Source organism: Neolamprologus multifasciatus, chromosome 3 (assembly GCF_963576455.1).
Source record: "Neolamprologus multifasciatus chromosome 3, fNeoMul1.2, whole genome shotgun sequence".
Classification (NCBI taxonomy): domain Eukaryota; kingdom Metazoa; phylum Chordata; class Actinopteri; order Cichliformes; family Cichlidae; genus Neolamprologus; species Neolamprologus multifasciatus.
The window spans coordinates 38417051-38439402 of record NC_140441.1 but is presented as its reverse complement, the minus strand read 5'-3'; the positions used below and the strand labels follow the sequence as shown (position 1 = coordinate 38439402).

The 22352-nt window shown below is 39.1% G+C and overlaps 2 protein-coding genes across 3 annotated transcripts; one reads left to right on the top strand and one right to left on the bottom strand.

Annotated features, from left to right (window-relative positions):
• The first annotated feature begins 1137 nt into the window (after positions 1 to 1137).
• LOC146523067 (uncharacterized) lies at positions 1138 to 12146 on the top strand. The gene is made up of 6 exons (XM_085154702.1): positions 1138 to 1496; positions 2838 to 2892; positions 6071 to 7052; positions 7442 to 7609; positions 7998 to 8093; positions 11366 to 12146. The coding sequence occupies exons 1-6, from the start codon at positions 1397 to 1399 to the stop codon at positions 11681 to 11683; spliced, it is 1719 nt and encodes a 572-aa protein (XP_085010828.1). The 5' UTR covers positions 1138 to 1396; the 3' UTR covers positions 11684 to 12146.
• Positions 12147 to 12821: 675 nt separating this feature from the next.
• LOC146523066 (L-amino-acid oxidase-like) lies at positions 12822 to 22133 on the bottom strand. 2 transcript variants are annotated; one of them, XM_085154647.1, is made up of 8 exons: positions 21981 to 22133; positions 21372 to 21420; positions 20869 to 21089; positions 20477 to 20589; positions 20147 to 20351; positions 18356 to 18424; positions 18117 to 18253; positions 12822 to 15273 (listed from the first exon to the last, which is right to left on the bottom strand). In XM_085154647.1, the coding sequence occupies exons 2-8, from the start codon at positions 21394 to 21396 to the stop codon at positions 14475 to 14477; spliced, it is 1569 nt and encodes a 522-aa protein (XP_085010773.1). In that variant the 5' UTR covers positions 21397 to 21420; positions 21981 to 22133; the 3' UTR covers positions 12822 to 14474. The 2 variants fall into 2 exon arrangements, with proteins under 2 accessions (XP_085010773.1, XP_085010772.1); XM_085154646.1 differs by lacking the exon at positions 21981 to 22133 and having other exon boundaries at positions 21372 to 21717.
• Between the last annotated feature and the right edge of the window lie 219 nt (positions 22134 to 22352).

Below are 22352 nucleotides of genomic sequence, written 5' to 3'. Positions count from 1 at the left end.
AATCCCGGTAGCACTGCAACCACGTGAGCTAGCGCAATAATTTTTTTTGCATATGAAACCTGAGGAGTTGTACTTACATCTTATGCCATCAGCTTGTCCTAGGTCACGGTTTCCTTCCACATATAGCTTTGAATATAGCTCTCCAAAAACAGGCTTTGCCGATCCGATCAGCTGTTTGTAACACTTCCTATGTCCATCAGCGTGAACTATTGCATGTCCACCATGACCTGGCCGAAACCGGAAGTGACGCCGTTTTGCGGAAATTTTGTTTTTTACCGTCAGGGTCTTGCGAGCCTGTACTGGTGTTTTTAAAAGTTATGTTTGACTTTATGACTTTCTGTGTCGTTTCTGGGATGCTTAGGACTCATACTGCACTGCTGGAAATAGTTTATTTTGATGCATATGCTGTTATTTTGCAAATTTGCATTATATTTATTTTTGTTTTTCCTGCAGTATATAAAAATTGGTGTATTTCAAAAATAAAACTATGAAGACACTTAAAATAAATTTCCTGTGGTGGGAAACTAGTTTGTGCAACTTTTTTGTATTTACAGTTTTGAGAGATAAGCCTCTTAAATTTCTCTAACTAGAAATATATGTTAAAAAAACCAAAACGATTTTCAATTTTTTTGTAGTTTATTGCACTTTTTTGCAATTTATGTAATTACTATGCACTTAATGCAGACATATTATTAAAATCTGGGCTATAATGGTTGTATTGATGTATATCAACTTGAAATGCTCCAAAAAATGGCACTACAGCATGTAAAAATATAATATAAGCACTGGTGGACTTGGTTCTATGGTAGGTCTTAAAGGGTTAAGATCAAAGTAAGCTGGCCTAGAAGAAAAATGAGTTTGACATACCCATGTTGTAACTACCATGATTTCTTTTTAGCTATTTATTCAGCACAACATCAATCACTTTCTTTCACCCAAAATTATTTTGTATTATTCATTCTACATATTAGTATTAACACAGAGTCCACATGGAGGCAGTCAATGCAAACTGTTATCCAAACATAGAGTCAAATTAACATAGGAAAAAATAAACCGTCTGGTACATTTCTAGCTAGATATTTGTTTGTTGTAATAAATTTACAATATTATTTGCAATAATGGTTTCAGCGGTACTACACTGTAATCCCTAACAGTTGTTCTAGCTCATAACTAATAAGCTCATAACACTCAAATGTCGTTTTGTAGTTGAGCAAACTATAAAGTATTGAGCTCTGTTGGCTTTTATGCAACTTTAATTGAATAGGGCTCAATATTTTTTAGCTAATTTGTTTGGAACGCTCAAAAAGTTTAAGAAGCATATATTAGTGACGTTCTGGTGGGTGGAGTCTTGTCGCTCCCTCGGGAAAGCTGAGTCAGCCATCTTGAATTTACCTTGATGCGGAGAAGATTTGGCCAGCCCGTGTGGATTAAGAGTCCGCAACTTCAACCCACCACGACCACCACCTTATTTTTTTTCATCAACTGCCCTAAATTTGGTAAGTCTGACGTGTTTTTGTTTTGTTTAAATTTAATTTCGATAAACATTCTTTTTTATTTTTTACTGGAAATATAGTCGTACTTTGTGCACAGTGAATGTTTGTTATAAATAAATTCGAATCCAAGTAATTGTAATTTTAGAAGTTTTCGAATGTGACAAATACGTAATGTTATTTCAAATTAGTACGGCGTAACGTTTTGGCGGTTTTCCGTGGGGGGAAAAATTTCCCATAATGCATTGTATTCTTGCCCGGGAAGCTGACGGTGGCAGTTCTAGCTCCATGCGTTTGAACTTTCTACTAAAACTTTCTACTGTCCGTTTCTACCGGTTGTCATATTCGCCGGTAATGCACGTGCGTATTGTGAGTATACTTATTTCAATAAGTGTCCCTGTTACACAGTCAGTAGTTTACGCTGTTGAGCTATGTGTGCTAGCATGAAGCGAACAATAATAAACAACATGAGTGTGTTAGCATGATGGTAATTAGGCACATGTTTGTATTTTTTCGTAGTCTCAAATGTGTGGTTGTGAGATGATCTCGAAATCCTTTTAACAGTTTAGAGGGGTATTCCACTAAGCGAGCTCTACAAGTCAAGGCTTGCGGAAAAATGCATCGCCTGATTCAGCCTAACATTACACACTGGTCGAACTCGGTGCTACGAACGAAGTTCAGCTAAATTGTTCGCACTAATTCGACAAGGCTCAACCAGCCAGACTGAGGTGCCTCCTTGACACCTTTAAGCCAGACCCTATCGATCTTTGGTAGATAAATTGAAATGAAATGAAAATAAAGAGCCGCGTTCTGCTCCCAGGCTAAGAAAGAATCATTGATGCAGACTGTGCGGATCACAAATACTCCCTAACCTGTAATGAGGATTTCAAACCTGTTTGAAATCCTCGCGACCGTCGTGAGGGTGTCACCGCAGTTTCTCACACTGCGCACGCGCAAACACAAAGCACAAAGCACAGAGAAAAAACAATAAAGGGGAAAATAGGACGGGTAAATTTCAAGTTTGTTATTTAAGTTATTAAGCTTAGCAACACACCTATTAACATTAGTTTGAAACGGTTAACATTAACAGACTGAACTGGACTTAATAACAGGAGTGCATATAATCTTAGTAAATTATTGTGGTGAGTATCAGCTGCGCTGGGTATGTAAATCCGGCCATCCAGCTGCTGTGCTGATTCGACGTCACTGGTGCCAAAAATCTGGACAAATGTCACTTGATCAAGGAGCAGATCTGCATCAGATGAGATCAGCTGACTACGTGTGTGTGCTGTGCAAAAAATGTTTTTGAACATTAATAAGTCGTCTTTGTGCACATATTGTTTACAGATATCAGACTGCAAAGAGCGCTACAGAGAGTCAACATTTCACCAGTTGTCAGTGGGTGAGTTTTATAATTTGTGTCCTAATTTAAATAAAAAATAAATACAAAGAAACTAGAGAATTTTGCCCTGAATTATTCAAAATTTTTAGATTTTTTTTGCAACAGAACAGACAAAATTAAATTACTGTGTGAACTTGTTGGCATAATTATGTTCCACCTAATTTAAAAATTTACACGCATTTTAAGTACAACGCGTGTAAACAGTGCATTTTGAAAAGCCAAAAGTGCAAACAGGGCTGAAATGGTTTTGACTTTAATTGCAAATATTTTAATTGCAGGGGTGAAGTTGGCCCAATGGAGTGGAAATGCAAGTTGTGTTCTGCAATTTCAAATACTCGGGGACAATTATTTTGGCACTACACTGTATTGCATACCCAATATTCACGAGTGTCCCCCCTGCCATGTCTCTATGACAGTTGCATTTGTACTTTTCCATCATTCGAGGCAATGAAAGCTCATCTGTCAAGATCACATAATGATTCACATAGAGTTGATGCAACTGAAGGAGCATGTGGTTGTTTTATATGTCCTTTGTGTAACTTCACACAGCCCTTTTCTGAGGGAATTCTGTTTGGTCATTTGAGAAGTCAATTACGAAGTCATGAAATGGTACCATGCCCATTCAAAAACTGTAATTACAGAACAAATAGTTACTCAGCATTTAATGCACACAAAAGTAGAAAACATAGTGGTGATTCAGGCTTTGGTGAATGTGTTGTATTGGCATACAAGATAGCGCCCCAGAGCTAGTTGCAGCAGAAAGTCTTCGGGAACCTGCTGAAACTCACAGTCCAGGGTCTGCAGACACATTTGATCTCGATGAGATAAACAGTCAGTGTGACCCAGACATGTTAAAGGCCCAGCTGAACCATAACTTGGCATCGTTATTTCTAAAGATGCAATCTATTCTTCATGTGTCAGACATGGCATCTCAGGAAATAGTGGAACATTTGACTCAGATATTTTTCTTGTCCCAACCGATACTCAAACATGACATCAGAGAGGTCTTAGAGAGTCATGATATCACTGTCAGTGAAGCAATTCTAAATGAGGTTGTCAGTACTGTTATGGACTGCAATGTTATTGTCAGTGCCACAGCTAAGGGGAAGCAGTTATCCTCAACCAAGAGAAGGAAAACCTTCATCGAAAATAATTACCCTGTGGTAAAGCCTGTACAGTATCTGCTACAGCCAGGACACACAGCAGTACATGTTCCCATTCTCAAAATGATACAAAAAATCTTCAGTCATACAGATATTCTTGATAAAATTAAAGAAACAAAGGCAGCACAAAACGGTGTCTATGTAAGCCACCAAGATGGTTTGTACTTCAAAGAGAACACATTCTTGTCTTCAGATGAGTTCAAAATAACACTAATTTTGTACATTGATGATTTGGAGATAGCCAATCCACTTGGCACATCGCGCAAAATACACAAAATCTGTTCAGTATACTGGATGCTTGCTGATCTTCCCAGTAAATACCGATCAGCCTTGCATGTGATTCAGCTTGCTGCTTTATGTAAAGTGGCTGACATCCAGACATTTGGGTATGAAAAAGCACTTGGTCCTTTGTTGAGAGACCTCCGTACCCTTGAACAAGATGGGATATTCATTGAGTCTATTGGTAAGGTAGTCCAAGGAACAGTCATGTGTGTGGTGTGTGACAATCTTGCAGCCCATGAGTTGGCAGGCTTTTCAAAGTCTTTTAGAGCAGAACACTTTTGCAGGTTCTGCACAGCAACACAAGTTAAACTTCAGACTCATGAAGTTGCAAGCGGCGAGTTCAGTCTTAGGACAAAAGACAGCCATAATAGTGATGTGCATGCCGTAATGCATGGGGTCAGTCGGAGTCAAAATGGTGTTCAGGCAGATTGTGTCCTGAGACAGCAACTGGAGCATTTTCATACTGTCACTTGCTTTCCACCTGATGCTCTCCATGATCTTTTGGAGGGCATTGTGCCCACAGAGCTCGCCCTGTGTATTGGAGAGATGATCTGTCGCAAATACTTCACCCTTGAATATTTGAATGACAGAATTCTGTCATTTCCCTACCAAGGAACAGACAAGCTTGAGAAACCTCATAAAATACCACAGAGCTTTGCTTTAAAGAAAAGCACTGGTGGTAATGGCCATGAAAATGCCACATTGCTTAGACTGCTCCCTTTGATTATTGGAAATGCTGTTCCTGAAGAGGATGGGATATGGACTGTGCTAATGGACTTAAAAGAGGTAGTAGAGTTATCACTGTCCTCAGAATTCACAGAGGAGTCCATCCATTATTTACAGTCGAAGAGCCAAGATCATAGACAGATGCTGAAAGAAGCCTTTCCAGATTTCAAACTCCATCCTAAGCATCACTACATTGAACACTATCCTGACCTTATACGTCTTTTTGGGCCCCTTGTACACTTGTGGACAATGAGGTTTCAGGGAAAACACAGTTTTTTCAAGAGAGTTGTACACGATACACAAAACTTTAAAAATGTGTTAAAAACACTCGCCGACAGGCATCAGTACATGGTAGCATTTCATCTCAGTGCCTCAGGATTCTTCAGACCTCACCAGCAAGCATCAAATGTCTCCTCTGTACTGGTATCAATGCTTCCAGATGTTGCAAAGACATATGTTAAACAAATAACAGCAAGCAATGTTATTTACAGCACATCAAAGATCTGCATTGATGGAACTGATTATAATGTAGGAATGTTTTTGTCTGTTGGACAAGAGGGAGGACTGCCTAAGTTCTGTAGAATTGAACAGGTTCTCCTGGTTAATAGTAGTGTTGTCTTTCTTTGCCAAAGGCACATATCGCACTACATTGAACACCTGAGATCTTACGAACTTTTCCCAAATAATCTGGCTGTTCACACCCCATCAGAGCTAAATGACAAAACACCTCTCTGTGCTTACAACGTAGATGGAAGATTGCTCTTGACACCAAAACATTTCATATTATTACAATGAAGATTTGTTGAAGCAGGTTAACAGCTGACTTCAACATTCTCTTGGAGCTGTGCTGGGCAGTGGGTCCATTAATAAACTGCCTCACTCCAGCAGGTGTCCTTCCATACTTCCCATCGTTCGAGTGAGGCTATGGACTTGTGTACATTGTTTGTATCACCTTTACTCTCCATAAAAATTAATGTTTTTTTTTCCTTTCTTTTTTTCCCCCCTAGGAACCAAAAGATGGCTGCTGCCCAGAAGCATGTGCTGCGTGTGTATGTTGAACGAGACACTGCCCTGAAACTTACTCTACTTGAGCGACCAAAGTCAGTGGAGGAGCTGAAAGAAATAATTCAAGAGAGGTTCAAGCCAAGACTGGATGGGGACTTTAGCCTTCACTATGAGGATCCGGACTTTGATGGTGATCTTTGTCTCCTTGTGGACATCCAGGAGTTACCAGAGAAGGGCACATTAAGAGTTGTCAGACCTGAAAGCGACACCTTCTCTACTGCATCTTCTGACACAGACATACTCCCACATGTACCTGCGATACAGCGCCAGAAGAGTTGGCCTGATGAATTTGTTGTTCCTAGTTTTGGTTATGAAATGGATCATATACTAGAAGAAGGAAATCGAGTTTATGAAGAATCAGGAAAATTGCTGAAGTTAAAGAGATCACAGAAGAGTGAAATCCTTAAAAAAATGGCAGAAACAATCTACAGTTTTAAAGCATATGCACATGACAAGGAATTGGCAATGGCTGCTCAAGCTTTGATTAGAGCTCATCCATGTCTCAGAATGACAGCTGGTGAAGATGGGGCGTTGGGATGGAAACGCCACATGGGGTACAAGCTTGCATCTTACCGTAACAATCTGGCCAAAGCTGGGGTTGCAGAAGTAGCCATCAACACAGGGAGGCGGAGCCGAAACAACCCCAACAATGATCACCCCCATCAAAACATAAAGAAAGCTCGAAAAGCTGAGGTCAACTACATCACCAACCTACCGAAGGATCAAACCCCAGCCTCTCTGGAAAAAATGAGAGAACAGATCATGCATGAAGTCGAAAAGACTGAGAGAAACTACTTAGTCATAGGCAAGCTCATGGACACAACCTATGCCCTACGTCGCCAAGAAATTGTTGGAGCTGTTGTAGCTCCACGAATGAGAGACGTCGTGGACAGATGGCCAGCCCTACTTATGGAGTCACAGTGTGTGTGTGTGTGTGTGTATATATGTGTGTGTGTGTGTGTGTATGTGTATATATATGTCTGTCTGTCTCTTTACTGTTCTCCGAGTTTTTAAAAGTCTAGATTTTCAAACAATTTACCAAAAAGCAAATGGCAGATATAAAATGACAACACATCACTCTGTGACGTTTTTTTTTTCCCCCCCCATTCACAGTAAACAAAGTCTCTAGAAGTTTATTTATTTAAATTTCCTTTAGATAACATTACAAAGAATGACGAATAACTTTCTATTTTGGCCTTGGTTCTGATGAGAATTTCTCTGGTTTTGCTAACCTGAGAACTTTTTAAAATACATTCACAATTCTGTTCCTAATTCATCTTTGTTCATTTCTGTGTATTTCTGTTCATGTACAGGTGGTGGCAGAGTTCCACCGAATCAACAATGTTAACCTGCGCACTCAATTCTACAAGGAGCTGGACAGACACATGCCTAGACTCATCACTTTGTTCCGAGACAAGGCCATCAAGACTGGCAAGATTGCAGAGGAGCTAGCAAAGCTCATGAGAATTTATGACATTCAGGTAAATTTTTGATTTCACATGATTCAGAATTACATTAACAGATGGTTTGTACACAGCTGTAAGAAGCCATAGTGTCAATTGCTTCAACTGTGCCCCGAGATTAAGTGATTATGCCATGGATACAAGGTTGTCATTTTAGGAGAAGGACATCTTGACAAAATCTATCCTATCAAAATATCATAAAAAAAATCCAAAATACTGAATTTACCATCTATGGCTAGGGTAGGGTAGGGTTACCCTTCTAGATTGACAAGTTTAGCCCGTTACACAAAAAGTTTGGACACCCATGATCTATAACAATGACAATCAGAACATGGCTATCCAACACTTTGTTTTTACTCTGCATTTGTGTAAATACTATTCTAATAGATATTGTATGTTCATCTAGGGACAGCATGATGTAAATACAAGACGGGCCCTCGTCCTTCGTGCACTTCCTGTGTACCTGCGTGAAGATGCCTCCACGTTATTCAGGATTTGTGATGTAAGTGTACTGGCCTCAGCATCAACCCCTTTGCCTAGCTGTTCAGTCGAACATATGACATCGCTCAGAACTCAAGGAGAACCAGGGTGTATATCAGGAAGGAGGTTCAACACAGTCCTCATCTGACTTGTTTTCTCCCATATATCAACTATTGTTGAATAAGATTGCAAGAAGATTATTACGCATAAACCACAAAACATGAAAATAGTTGAAAGATTATTAAACAAAAACAAATCCACAGATAAAAACTATCTTCAGCTCAGTTCTCCTCTCAGCTGTTTACATTCCTCCACATGCTGATAAAACTACGGCTATGGACGAACTGTATGACATCATTACTGGACTTGAGAACAATAATCCAGAAGCTGCCTTTATTGTGCTGGGAGACTTCAACAGAGCCAACATGAAGAAGGTTCTCCCCAAATACTATCAGCACATCTCCTTCCCCACAAGAGGTGATCAAACATTGGACCACTGTTACACTCCATTCAAAGAGTGCTACAAACCCCTCCCCCGCCCAGCTTTTGGTAAGGCAGACCATTGTTCCATACTGCTGCTGCCTGCATACAGACAAAGACTGAAACAGGAAAAACCAGCTTCCAGGGTTATTTACAAATGGGACAATGAGGCTGAGGAGGTCCTGCAGGACTGCTTTGAGACAACTGACTGGCAGATATTTGTGGATGCAGCTGATGGCAACATCAATGAACTCACAGACTCTGTCATTGGATATATTGGAAAGTGCATGGATGATATCATCACAAAAACCACTGTCCGCATATATCCAAATCAGAAACCCTGGGTAAATAAAGACGTTCGCGCCAAGCTAAAAGTGCGGACCTCTGCCTTTAACTCCGGGGATGCTGATGCTTATAAAGCAGCCAGGTATGACCTCCGAAAGTCCATAAAAAAGGCCAGAAAGGACTACAGGGACAAAATGGAGTCCAGCTACCACAGCTTTGACACCAGGCGACTGTGGAATGGACTGCGCTGCATCACTGACTACAAGAAGGTCAACACAGTCAGTGTTCAGCCCACTGCATCTCTCGCAGACGAGCTCAACAACTTCTATGCTCGTTTTGATGCAGACAACAGAGAGCAGATCCTCTACCCTCAGGAGGACAGTGAGGCTGCAACTTTAACTCTGAGAACAGAAGCTGTGAGATGGACCTTTAAAAAGGTAAATCCTCACAAAGCTCCAGGACCAGACGGCATCCCAGGCCGGCTGCTCAGAGTGTGTGCAGACGAGCTGGCAGAGGTGTTCACCAACATCTTCAACCTCTCCCTGAGGCAGTCAGTGGTCCCCACAGCCCTCAAAGCATCCACCATCATTCCCGTTCCCAAAAAATCAGCGGTCTCCTGTCTGAATGACTACCGTCCTGTTGCACTGACATCCGTCATCATGAAGTGCCTGGAGCGGCTGGTCAAAGGTCACATCTGCTCCTCCCTCCCTGACACACTGGACCCTCTTCAGTTTGCCTATCGGACAAACAGAGCCACAGAGGATGCCATCGCCCTGGCAACGCACACCACCCTCACTCACCTGGAGAAAGGGAATACATATGCAAGGATGCTCTTCATCGACTACAGCTCTGCATTTAACACCATCATCCCCTCGAAACTTGCCACGAAGCTCGTCGACCTTGGGCTGGGAACACCAATCTGCAGATGGATTCTAAACTTCCTCACAAACAGGCCCCAGGTGGTGAGAGTTGGTAAGCACACCTCCTCATCACTCATCTTAAACACAGGTACGCCACAGGGTTGTGTGCTTAGCCCCCTCTTATATTCCCTGTTCACACACGACTGTGTTGCTAAACACGAGTCCAACACCATCATCAAGTTTGCTGATGACACAACCATCATAGGCCTCATCACAGGCAATGATGAGACGGCCTATAGAGAGGAGGTGATGGCGCTGTACGAGTGGTGCCTGGAAAATAACCTGACTCTCAACATCAGCAAAACTAGAGAGATGATAGTGGACTACTGGAAACGACCAGTCAGAGAACACCAGCCCATCCACATCAATGGTGTCAAGGTCGAAAGGGTCAGCAGCTTCAAGTTCCTTGGAGTCAACATCACCGAGGACTTCTCCTGGACCCTTCACACAGACACTGCTATCAGGAAAGCTCGCCAGCGGCTTTACTTCCTGAGGAGGCTGAGGAAGTTTAGCATGAACGCCAACATGACCTCAAATTTTTACAGGTGTGCAATTGAGAGCTTGCTGACGAGCTGCATCACAGTTTGGTACGGAAGCTGCTCTGCCAGCAGCCGTAAAGCACTACAGAGGGTGGTGAAGGCAGCAGAGCACATCACTGGCACGAGGCTTCCTGCAATTCAGGACATTTACCTCCAGCGATGCCTCCGTAAAGCACACAGCATCATCAAGGACCACAGCCACCCAGCACATCAGCTGTTCTCCTTGTTACCATCTGGCAGACGTTACAGGAGTCTGTCTGCTCGGACTACAAGACTTAAAAACAGTTTTTACCACCAAGCAGTACGACACCTCAACCACAACACTTAAACACACACAACACAGCACTCAGAAGCTACCCTGTAGCTTCACAAGTAGTCTGTTTAATCTGCACTGGTCACTTCACTTTATTGTTATTGATATTTATATTTAAAGTGCAATACTGTAATTTTCTGCTGCTCATTCCTGTGTAATATCCCATCTGCCCTCCCGTCATATTTCTTTTCAAGATTTTCTTATTTAATCACTAGTGTACATATATTTATATTTATAGATACATATATATTTAGTCATCTTTTCTCTTTTACCATGTCTCTCTAATATTTAGCTCCTTACTATTTTTATATTTTTATATTTTATTTTATTATATTTTCTGTACTGTATCATGCTGCTGAGTGACTGCTGCTCGTCAAACACATTTCATTGCAATGTTGACCCTGTGCTAACTTGCATATGACAAATAAAACTTGAAACTATCTTCCTTTTAAAATTCAAGTGTTCTATTTTTTTGGAGGTGCCATGCTGTGGTCAGAGAAATGTTTGGTAAATAACAAAAACAAATATCTTGGCATATATTTATTATTGAAAACATTTATTTAAACATATGTTTTGAAACCAAACCCAAATTAAGATTATTGTAATGCATCATGATGTATCGCCATATCAAATTAAATCGTTGACATTATAATCCTAAAAGAAACGTGCGACTTATGAAGATTCACACCTCTAATCAATAGCATGATTTGTGTCCTTGTGGGGCTGAACTCATTCTTGTATTATTTTTGTTTTGCAGTCAGCAGATGGTCCAGACCTCACTGACACTCCTGTGGCTCTGCTGACAATTGTCACGGATGACACTACTGATTCGGCCCTCTTCAGTCCCGAAAGCATCTGCATTGTCGTTGAGGATGAAATACTTGTGAATGGTCCCACAAATCTGGCTGAGTCATTTCTCCTGCTCTTTGGGTACATCTATGCACTAGACCTACAATACCCAAAGAAACTTGAGCTTACATTCACATTTATCCAGAAGGTTGTGATGTGCCTTGAGGACAACAAACCACTGAAAGGGCGTCTACTGACGCTGAAGAATGATTTGTTCAATGAGTGAATCACTCAGAATGGACTACTTGTTGAGCTGAGTATTGAGGAAGCTTTTTTTTCTTTGTTTTTTTCCTAATCATTTGGCTTTTCTACCTCACATTTAAGATGAATGACTGTTCAGTTCATGCACTATTCATGTTTAATGTTCTGTTGCCTAATACATAAATGCACTACCTTGATGTTTGTTCCCTATAAGCACAGCAGTGGAAACCAGTACTGTTTTTTATGTATTTTTAAAAAAGAAAGTGAGCTGCAGCTGTCAAGGTACAGTAAGTGTTAAATGCCTCAATGTTCTAATAGCTGCAATTGCTGTTAATACTGAAAATGTTATTGAATTTTAGAATTGAGATGGAGACCCTTGAAGTCTTTTTCTCTTGTTTTATTTATGAAGCACTTTTTTATGAGTGAGCTCTGTTGTTTGTGCCTTTTTAAAAGCACATTGTGTTTAATAAAAAGTTGTTAAATTGTTAGTGTTGTTACTTTCATGTTTTCTAACACTTTTAGCTGATTATAATAAGTATGTAAGTGTATTTCCCACAGTATTTTAAAAAATATTGAAGATTTTAAGTGTTATTTCCCATATTATAAGTTAGAAAATATGAAAAAGTTTGAGTTTATTTCCCACATCGTATGAGTTGCTATATGTAAAATATTTTGAGTGTATTTCACACCTTAATTAAGTTGAAAAATATTGAACATTTTGAGTTTATTACTCCCTATTTATAAGTTGAGGAATATCAACATTTATGAGTTAACATTGAGGTAATTTAAGGCAACTGCAAATATAATTTTTATTTTAGTTAAACTTAAAACTTTTAAAAACATCACTCAAAAATTGTTGTGTAATCTCTTACACAACAATTTTTGAGTTCTGTGAACTTATTAGGTTTTACAGTGTACTCTGCCTCTTGCCGTGCAACACGAATACTGCAAGATCTTCTCCCAGGGAGATAAAAGAGAAATCCCCACATACTTTGTGTTAAACGAGTGAATTATGGCAATTTATTTATTGCAAAGGAAGTAATAAAGGGGGTAATAAAAGTTGATGACGTGTCATAAAAATATTATATTTCACAACTCAGCTATAAATAATAACCATATGATCAAACATTGTGATAATAATAATAATAATAATATATGTATAGAAATTATAATTATGTATGGGACAATAATCATGTTAGTGTGTTCTCATTTTAATGTTTGGCCTCACGTCTCTTGCAGTGCTCATTATTCTGTGTACTCTCCTTAGTGTTCTTGTCTTCCCAGTTGTTTCCTGACTCCCGATACAAACTTGCAATAGTCTTGCTCACCTGGACGCTGGACTCCATTGTATTCCAAACAGCTGGTAAAGACTTTCAGTGTTCTCCGGTCTCACCTGCCTTCCTCCCTGCCTGCTCTGCTTTGGAATCATGGATCATTATTCCACTGTACTCACCCAGGTCTCATCCCCTCTCGCATGACTCCACCTGCAACCAAGTAAGACTGTTCAGACCCCACAGTTTAGATTAACTCAGTCTAGAACCAACCTTAATCTGTTTCCGCTCTGTTTCAACACCTCTCCGCCACCCTCTCTTGTACCACTGTACCCCCTCGCCAAGTCCCATGGTCCACCACTCATGTCCCGGGGCAGCCTAGTTGAAAGCCCCTACGCCCTTGTACATAGTGCTACACACCATCTTCTTAGTTCATAGGTCATAGCCTGTCTCAGTTTGTTCTTAGTTCAAGGTCATTGTATTTCACAGTTTCTATTTTTATCATCTTGTACCTTCACTTTGTTGTAAATAACACACTTCTTCGCTTCAAAGTTCTGTTTCTCGGCTTGAATCTGTTTTTGGGTCCACTCCATGTTTTGGCTTCCAGCCCTGAGAGGAGCTGGAGGCTGCATGCCCCGCTGGGGGTGTCAAGTTTTCAGTCAAATTCAAGTCAAATTTTATATAGATTTTGTGTGTGTTTACTGTTTTTTTAAAAATTGAATGGATTGACTTGTTAAAAAAATTGATAAACACTACAAACAAATTTTCACAGATGAAATAATTAGCGTAGACGACATCGCATTCCCCTGTGTATAAGATCAAAGGCTATGACGGTGAACTAATTACCGGTAGTTTTTATGAACAAGAGTTGTAGAAAGTGAAGGTGATGAATGGCCATCTTTAATATATAGACAAAAGCGTTGGTAAAGCGTGTTACGACCCCTTCTGCTAGGCGTCAGGGGAGGAGTAACATAAACAAGCCCCCCCACACAAACTGAGTAAAGTAAAAGGTTTTAATTTCAAACTTTAAACAGAAAAAAAAGAAGTTAAAGAAAATCGCTGATAAATTTAATCAATGAGATGCAAGCATAAGAAGTTCAATGTAAAAAATATGCAGTAATACATAATATATGAGTAATAGGTAAATTATGACTTTGTAATACATGAAGAAACTAAAAAAAACAAAACAACATCCTAAGAGGCTGTGACTGAAGTCGTAGAGACAAAAAAGGTTAATGCTCAGTAAAGTTCATTTCTTAGTAATTATCACCCAATTAAACTCAACCCATTAAACCAGATGTCTAATAATGCTAATAATTAAAATAATGTTTACAAGCAGTACCAGTAAAGCTACTGTTTATTAACTATACAGAAGTTGTAAGCAAGCAAGCACCAGTGGAGAAAAAAAGTAAATAAACAGTGTACCTGCAATGTTCTTTTATATAAAAAGAGGTTTAAGAAATAGAGTCAATTCAGCATCACCAGCTAATCATACATATGTTTGTGGGAGCCGACTGATCATTTGGTTCAAATCATCTTGTTCCATTAGAGTTCCTCTCGTGTTGCACTTCTGACTGACTCTTTGTTTGCAGCGTTGTTAATGTTGGTAGCCGCCCTGATTGCAGATTTCATTGATGTCTCGATCCAAGCATGAGGGAAGGCTGTGTGCTCACCAGCAAAGTGCACCTTGCCCTCACTTTTAAAGAGCTCTGCAGCGTATTCTAAGTGTTGGTAGGGTGTAAGCAAAGCAAATGCACCCAAACTATAAGGATCCAAGCTCCACTTCTTCACTATGACCCCTGTGCAGAGATCCCTGACCTTCTTGCCATGAATCTTTTCCAAATCTCTCAAAGCCAGCTCTTTAAGGTCTTCATCGTTTGGACCTAGGAATAGTAGTGAGTTATCAGACCAGGTGTAGGAAGCCAAGAGGACACCAATGGTCCTATTTTTTGGGAAACTGTGGCTGGGGTAGTAAATGAAACGAGATGGCCCATCTGTGATGCTCTTCCCCCCCCGGATGCCGTCATCCTCCCAGAACCTGTTTTTGAAGGTGAGCAGGATTTTAGTGGAGCTGTCGTAATGGACAGACCTCAGGGCGTCCATCTTTTTAATGGAGAGAGGGGGATCGAAATCTATGAAAAGAGCCGCTTTGGCTGTTGTTGTTACCAGGACAAAGTCAGCTTTAAGATCAGTAAAATTAGACTGTTGGCCTCTTTGATATGACACAGTAACTTCACCTGAATGGCTAATACGCTTGACTGTAGAATTAAGAAGAATGGGGACATCAAGGCCATTCAGAAAAGCTTTGGTGAGAAGGTCTGACCCACCAGTCACTTCATAGTACCTTTAAAATAAAATAAAGAAAAACAGAGATATATATGTTTCACATGAATTTGTTAGTAATCAATGTCTAATAAATATATTTTACATTTTAGCTTAATTTAACAATAAATTGAGGTCTCAAATGTTTTCAGTTTCATAGAATTAAATAATAAAATGTAACATGTACAAGTGCAAAGAAAACTCTGTATGTACCAGACCATAGGGTGAACCGGATTATAAAACGCATTAAGTAAAACAAAGCAGTCAGATAAGTCAAACTTTACTCAACTTATTCTTATTGCTTCCTCTACTTCTGTATCATTGATTCATTAATGTTGAATTTCCTAACTGCTGCTCTCTTGTCAGGTTCTACTGCGTGACTGATATCCATGAGTTTAAAATCTGCTTCACAAGCATGTCTCTTAACAGATGCCATTTTGTACACACATACAGTGGGGCAAAAAAGTATTTAGTCAGCCACCGATTGTGCAAGTTCCCCCACTTAAAATGATGACAGAGGTCAGTAATTTGCACCAGAGGTACACTTCAACTGTGAGAGACAGAATGTGAAAAAAAAATCCATGAATTCACATGGTAGGATTTGTAAAGAATTTATTCGTAAATCAGGGTGGAAAATAAGTATTTGGTCACCTCAAACAAGGAAAATCCCTGGCTCTCACAGACCTGTAACGTCTTCTGTAAGAAGCTTTTCTGTCCCCCACTCGTTACCTGTATGAATGGCACCTGTTTGACCTCATCATCTGTATAAAAGACACCTGTCCACAGCCTCAACCAGTCAGACTCCAAACTCCGCCATGGCCAAGACCAAAGAGCTTTCGAAGGACACCAGGAAAAGAACTGTAGACCTGCACCAGACTGGGAAGAGTGAATCTACAATAGGCAAGCAGCTTGGTGTGAAAAAATCAACTGTGGGAGCAATCATCAGAAAATGGAAGACATACAAGACCACTGATAATCTCCCTCGATCTGGGGCTCCACGCAAGATCTCATCCCGTGGGGTCAAAATGATCATGAGAACGGTGAGCAAAGATCCCAGAACCACACGGGGGGACCTGGTGAATGACCTGCAGAGAGCTGGGACCAAAGTAACAAAGGTCACCATCAGTAACACACTACAACGGCAGGGAATCAAATCCCGCAGTGCCAGACGTGTTCCGCTGCTGAAGCCAGTGCATGTCCAGGCCCGTCTGAAGTTTGCCAGAGAGCACATGGATGATACAGCAGAGGATTGGGAGAATGTCATGTGGTCAGATGAAACCAAAGTAGAACTTTTTGGTATAAACTCAACTCGTCGTGTTTGGAGGAAGAAGAATACTGAGTTGCATCCCAAGAACACCATACCTACTGTGAAGCATGGGGGTGGAAACATCATGCTATGGGGCTGTTTTTCTGCCAAGGGGACAGGACGACTGATCCGTGTTAAGGACAGAATGAATGGGGCCAAGTATCGTGAGATTTTGAGCCAAAACCTCCTTCCATCAGTGAGAACTTTGAAGATGAAACGAGGCTGGGTCTTCCAACATGACAATGATCCAAAACACACCGCCCGGGCAACAAAGGAGTGGCTCCGTAAGAAGCATTTGAAAGTCCTGGAGTTGCCTAGCCAGTCTCCAGACCTCAACCCCATAGAAAATCTGTGGCGGGAGTTGAAAGTCCGTGTTGCTCGGCGACAGCCCCAAAACATCACTGCTCTTGAGAAGATCTGCATGGAGGAATGGGCCAAAATACCAGCTACTGTGTGTGCAAACCTGGTAAAGACCTATAGTAAACGTTTGACCTCTGTTATTGCCAACAAAGGTTATGTTACAAAGTATTGAGTTGTATTTTTGTTATTGACCAAATACTTATTTTCCACCCTGATTTACGAATAAATTCTTTACAAATCCTACCATGTGAATTCATGGATTTTTTTTTCACATTCTGTCTCTCACAGTTGAAGTGTACCTCTGGTGCAAATTACTGACCTCTGTCATCATTTTAAGTGGGGGAACTTGCACAATCGGTGGCTGACTAAATACTTTTTTGCCCCACTGTAATATAATATAATAATATTATGTTTTTGAAGCACAATAAGTATTACTCTGCAAGGCTCCTGACTACGGGAGCCGTAATGCTCCGACAATCCATCAAGTGGTGCGGCTTTGTAGTTTTCTTTTTTTCCGTAGCATATCAAAGTCATACTAAAACCTTTTTTGACAGATTTGAGTGCCGTGTACCACATAAAATCGGTTCGAGGTCAGTTAGCACAACCAGAATTCATACATAAGGTGCACCAGATTATAAGGCGCACTGTCGATTTTTGAATGTAAATATTTTCAGTGTGCCTTATAGACCAAAAAATATGGTACTGCTGACTCCTGCTGACAGCAATACAGCCTAAAGTCAAATTTTCATTTTTTTCAGACAGAAATGATGACACATCACATCAGGAAAACGTGCTATCAGGTTAAAGCAGGGTTGGGCAACACCAGGCCTCAAGGGCTGGCTCACCCTGGGTCAAACACCTGAATCAAATGATTTGTTCATTCATTTAAATCAGCTGTGTTGGATCAAGGACACATCTAAAACCTACAGTACCCCAGCCCTTGAGGCCTCCCTCACTCCTGGTTAAAGCAATGAATTGTTATATCCTCTACTTCAAATAAATAAAACCTGCAGCTCATCTAAAATTGTAAATGAACAGTTGAAGCACTGATAAAAAGTTTATTCTTAATTTAAATAAGGAAATAAGAATTTCAGTTCAATAACGGAACATTTCATGATTTGATTTACTGATATATTTCACTTATGTTTATGAACTCTTCTATGAAAGAAGTTATATTTAGTTTAGTTAGAAGGTCTTACTCGACGTTGTCATGAACATCAGTTTGGTCATAGATCATTTCAGTGAGTGCAGTGTACATAAGGCCCTGCTCGTTAAGTAGGTCTCCAATCATCCTAATGGCTTCAGAACTCAGACCACCTTCTTCTTTCAGGTAATCCTATTAGGAAAACAAAGTTTCTGGTTATGAAATCAAAGTGGGTCATAGAGAAAAAATAAAGTTTAGCTCTTTTAATTAATTAATTATTTAATTTAAATTTACCTTCACAGAATAGCGGTCAAATTTCTCCAGTGCAGCTGTACAACCATTTTGTGCGACTTCGTTTTTCACCTAGAGAAGTAAAAATCATTGAGACAATGTCATGTATAAATATTTAGCTGCATATCAACACAGTCTCTTATATGGCGAGCAGATGTAATACCTGAATGAACTACCTTAGAGCAGTCTAACCTGATGTTAGAGTTGTGTTAACCTTTTAGAATTGTTTACCGTCAACTAATCTAGGATTTATTATTTATTTTTATTTTATTTTATTGACAAGAACTGTGGGCCAAACCCCGTCCCTGAAATTAGCAGTGACTGCAAATACATGTACAATGAGCAGTTAACGAAGTGCGCTCATCAGAATTCAGAAGGAGACTAATTTAACATTCGTGGGAGGCATAATAGAAAAATCATTGGTTTCAAAAAATGACATAAAAACAAAACTACCGTGAAGAAACAGGCAGAGAGCACGGAGTAATTAGGCCTGGGCAGATGTGCCTGTTTGACCAAATTAAACTGTTTTCAAACGTGTTGTGTTCAAGTCATTCTTCATTCTTGGCACTGTATGAAATAAGAACAAATATTCCAAAATACTAAAAAGTTTCCATGTGATGCACTTCTTTGTTCACATGACTATATATATATTTATATTTTTTATTTATTTATTTTTATTTATTTATTTATTTTTTGACTATATATTTTTACAGAATTCTGGTTTAACAGCTTTTTTAAAATGGAAATATTTCAAATAAGTGTTTGTATAAAAACCCATATTCACACAACTGTTCAGCTTGAAAATGGGTCTGTTAGATTTAGACAAGGGCGTAGATTTGGCATGGACGGAGGGTACGTGTCCCCATCAATATCCAGCGATTATTGAATTGTCCCCACCAATAATTTGATCTCTTCGAGTAAAGAAAAACAAACCCGATAGTAAGAAAAAAAACGATCTGTCAGCGTCTCATTCAGCGAGCGGAGCAGAAAGAGTTAAATTACGTTCTCTACTGGAGTCCTACCTCATGTGACAAATATGGCCAATGTGATTGACTGTGCCTTTCAGGGAGCTCTGTTTAGTTTCAGCAGCGGCAAACCTGCGTTGTGAGGAGGAGGATGGCAGCAAAAAGGAAGATTGATTTTCAAAGAAACCTGTAAGTCACTTAAAGTCAAGTTCACTTATATGATGTGTCCGTCACAATAACGTTAATAATAACGTTAATTACGTTATTAATTAACTTATTAATTAATAACGTAATTAATTATTAATTAATTGTTAATTAACCATTAATTAATTAATTATTTATTAATTATTATTATTATTATTAATAATAATAATAATAATAATAATAATAATAATAATAAGTAATTAATTATTAATTAATTAACGTTAATAATAAAAATAACGTTACAGGCTATGCTAGGACATACATGCCAACACTCCCTGATTTATTTGGAATATGGCTGAAGTAAACTAAAGCCTAAAATACTTAGTCAGTCATTTGTTTAATAGTAATTTAACATTATATAATTCATATATAAAACTATGAATTGTAATTTTAAACGGTTTAAAAGCAGGTAGAATAGCATATGTAGGCAAGTATATTATCAAGAAGTAAAAACAAAAAGGAAAAAATAAGAAACGGGGCAGGATTTGATGGTTGAATCATCCATCCCCACCAATGCCAAAACCAAATCTACACCCTTGGATTTAGACCAAACAAAATCAATTCAGTTTTGGTGTTTATGTTGAAACATTTAACGCCAACTGGAAAAACAAACCCCTCCACATACCTTTTCTAATGCTTGCTGTAGGAGAGCGTCAGCTGATTTATGCATCTCACTTGGTGATAGATTGTATTTCAGGATCTCAGGCTTTTCCTTCACTTTGCATGTCCTTTGTGGCTGTATTCCATTCACCAGATAGAAAGTATTGTTGTCATCCATGATGAATTTATTCAGCTCAACTCCCAGATCATTCGCAAACTGAAGGACAATACTGTTGAAAACCAATCAGATTGTGAGTTTCCTCAAGGTTCGACAGATAAACTAGGAGCAGAAGTAGCCTCTATCACCACTGTGGTATTAAAAATGGCCACCTTTTAAATAACTGATTTTACTCACTGATGAAAATCAGGGATCCTCATAGCACCAAGTTCAGCATACCAGCCCTCTTTGTCATTCCTGTAGGTCTCCACACGTCCACCAATTCGTCCACTAGCCTCTACTATGGTGACCTTATTTAAATATTACCAAACACAAGTACATATTATTTAATATGTATGAAATATTGCTTGCTTTGTTTATCTACAAACACTAATCTCGTTGAAAAGGAAAGTGTTATAATTAAAAATGCAAAATCTCCAACTCTTTTCACTACACCAGGACTACTAATAGGACTTGCAGTACCTCTAGTAATTACATATTAAGGCTTGAAAAAAAAACAAAGGTTCGTCTGTCACAGATAATAGAACAAAATTTTTAAATAACCAGAATAAAAACATCTCATGTCAGACCTTATGGCCTGCGTTTTTAAGTAGCCTGGCAGCTGTCAATCCAGCCATGCCAGCTCCAACAATGACAACATGACGAGATGTGTTTGTTTGTGGAAGACCGTTCGTGGCTATCTGATGAAGCTGCTTGTAGTCAGTGTCATTCAAACAATCAGCTAGAACATCCTTCAGCCTGTTGGTAGTGTGACTTTGACACAGAGTGAGCCACAAAGCACTGACAGCAACTGCAGACAAAAAAAGGACATGTTGTACATCAGCATGTAATAAAGCCTTCCAATAAATTTAAATCACCAATTTTTATGCTTAAAACTAAGTAAATACGTAGAGAGAATTTAAAGAAGCTACTTTGAATTTCAAAAACAGATTTTCATAAAAAAGTATTTTGTAGGATTTGTAACATATCAGTATGAAATTAGCATTTTGGTTTCTTTTCAACTAGTTTTTAAACAGTTTACATCTGGAAGCTGACACTACTTCAGTAACAGTGCAAAATGTCACATACTCACATAATTTCACTACAAGTGGATCCATTGTTCACGTTTGTCTGCTTTTCTTCTGAGGTGACATGAGAAGGAATGTACACTTCAACACATATGAAAATAAATAAATGAACAAAATGCAACTGTTTGTAGTTTTAGCTGTCTCATCCTTTTGTGACATAGCACAGCATATAAACTTACTCTGTTCTGGTTAAGAAATCCTAACACTGGGATAGAAATGTCCTCAGTCTTTGTTATTTGGGACAGTAGTGAGAGATATAATTAAACATAATTAATAATTAATATTTTGTGCTTTACTTAGGAAAACTGGCTTTAACGCCCCACTTTCTAATTTATAATGCTAAACACTGCAAAACTATTTAATTAACTAACTGTTGTCTGCCACATATATATATATATATATATATATATATATATATATATATATATATATATATATATACATATTAGTTTTACATCACTCAAAAAAAAAGCTTGGAAGTTTTCATTTACAACTGGCTTTTAAAAGAATCAGTTATAATAATCATATTACTACATGCATTCATGCTTTTTTTAAACTACTTTCTGTAGATCTTGGCTATATTTCTTCGATTTAAATCAAGTAGTAATTCTTACCATGTGAAGCTCTGTCAGAAATGAGACAGAAACTATCATGAATGGCCTTATATAGCGAGAGACTAGGTATTATCTGGAAAGGTGTGTATGTTTTGTTCCTCTGAATTTTCTTAGAGTTTTCTTCTGACTATGTGACACTATGTGTCACATAGTGTCACTATGTGACACATAGTCACTATGTGTGACACATAGGGGTGGGTATCGAAAACTGGTTCTTGTTGAGAACCGGTTCCCACTGTTTCAATTCCTTGGAATTGTTTGCCATTTTTGCAAATGATTCCCTTATAGATTCCAGTCGCCCCGAATGATGTCACCACGTTGCAGAGCGCCATTTACCTGGCAGGAAACATGGCGGCTCAAACGCTCAAAAGT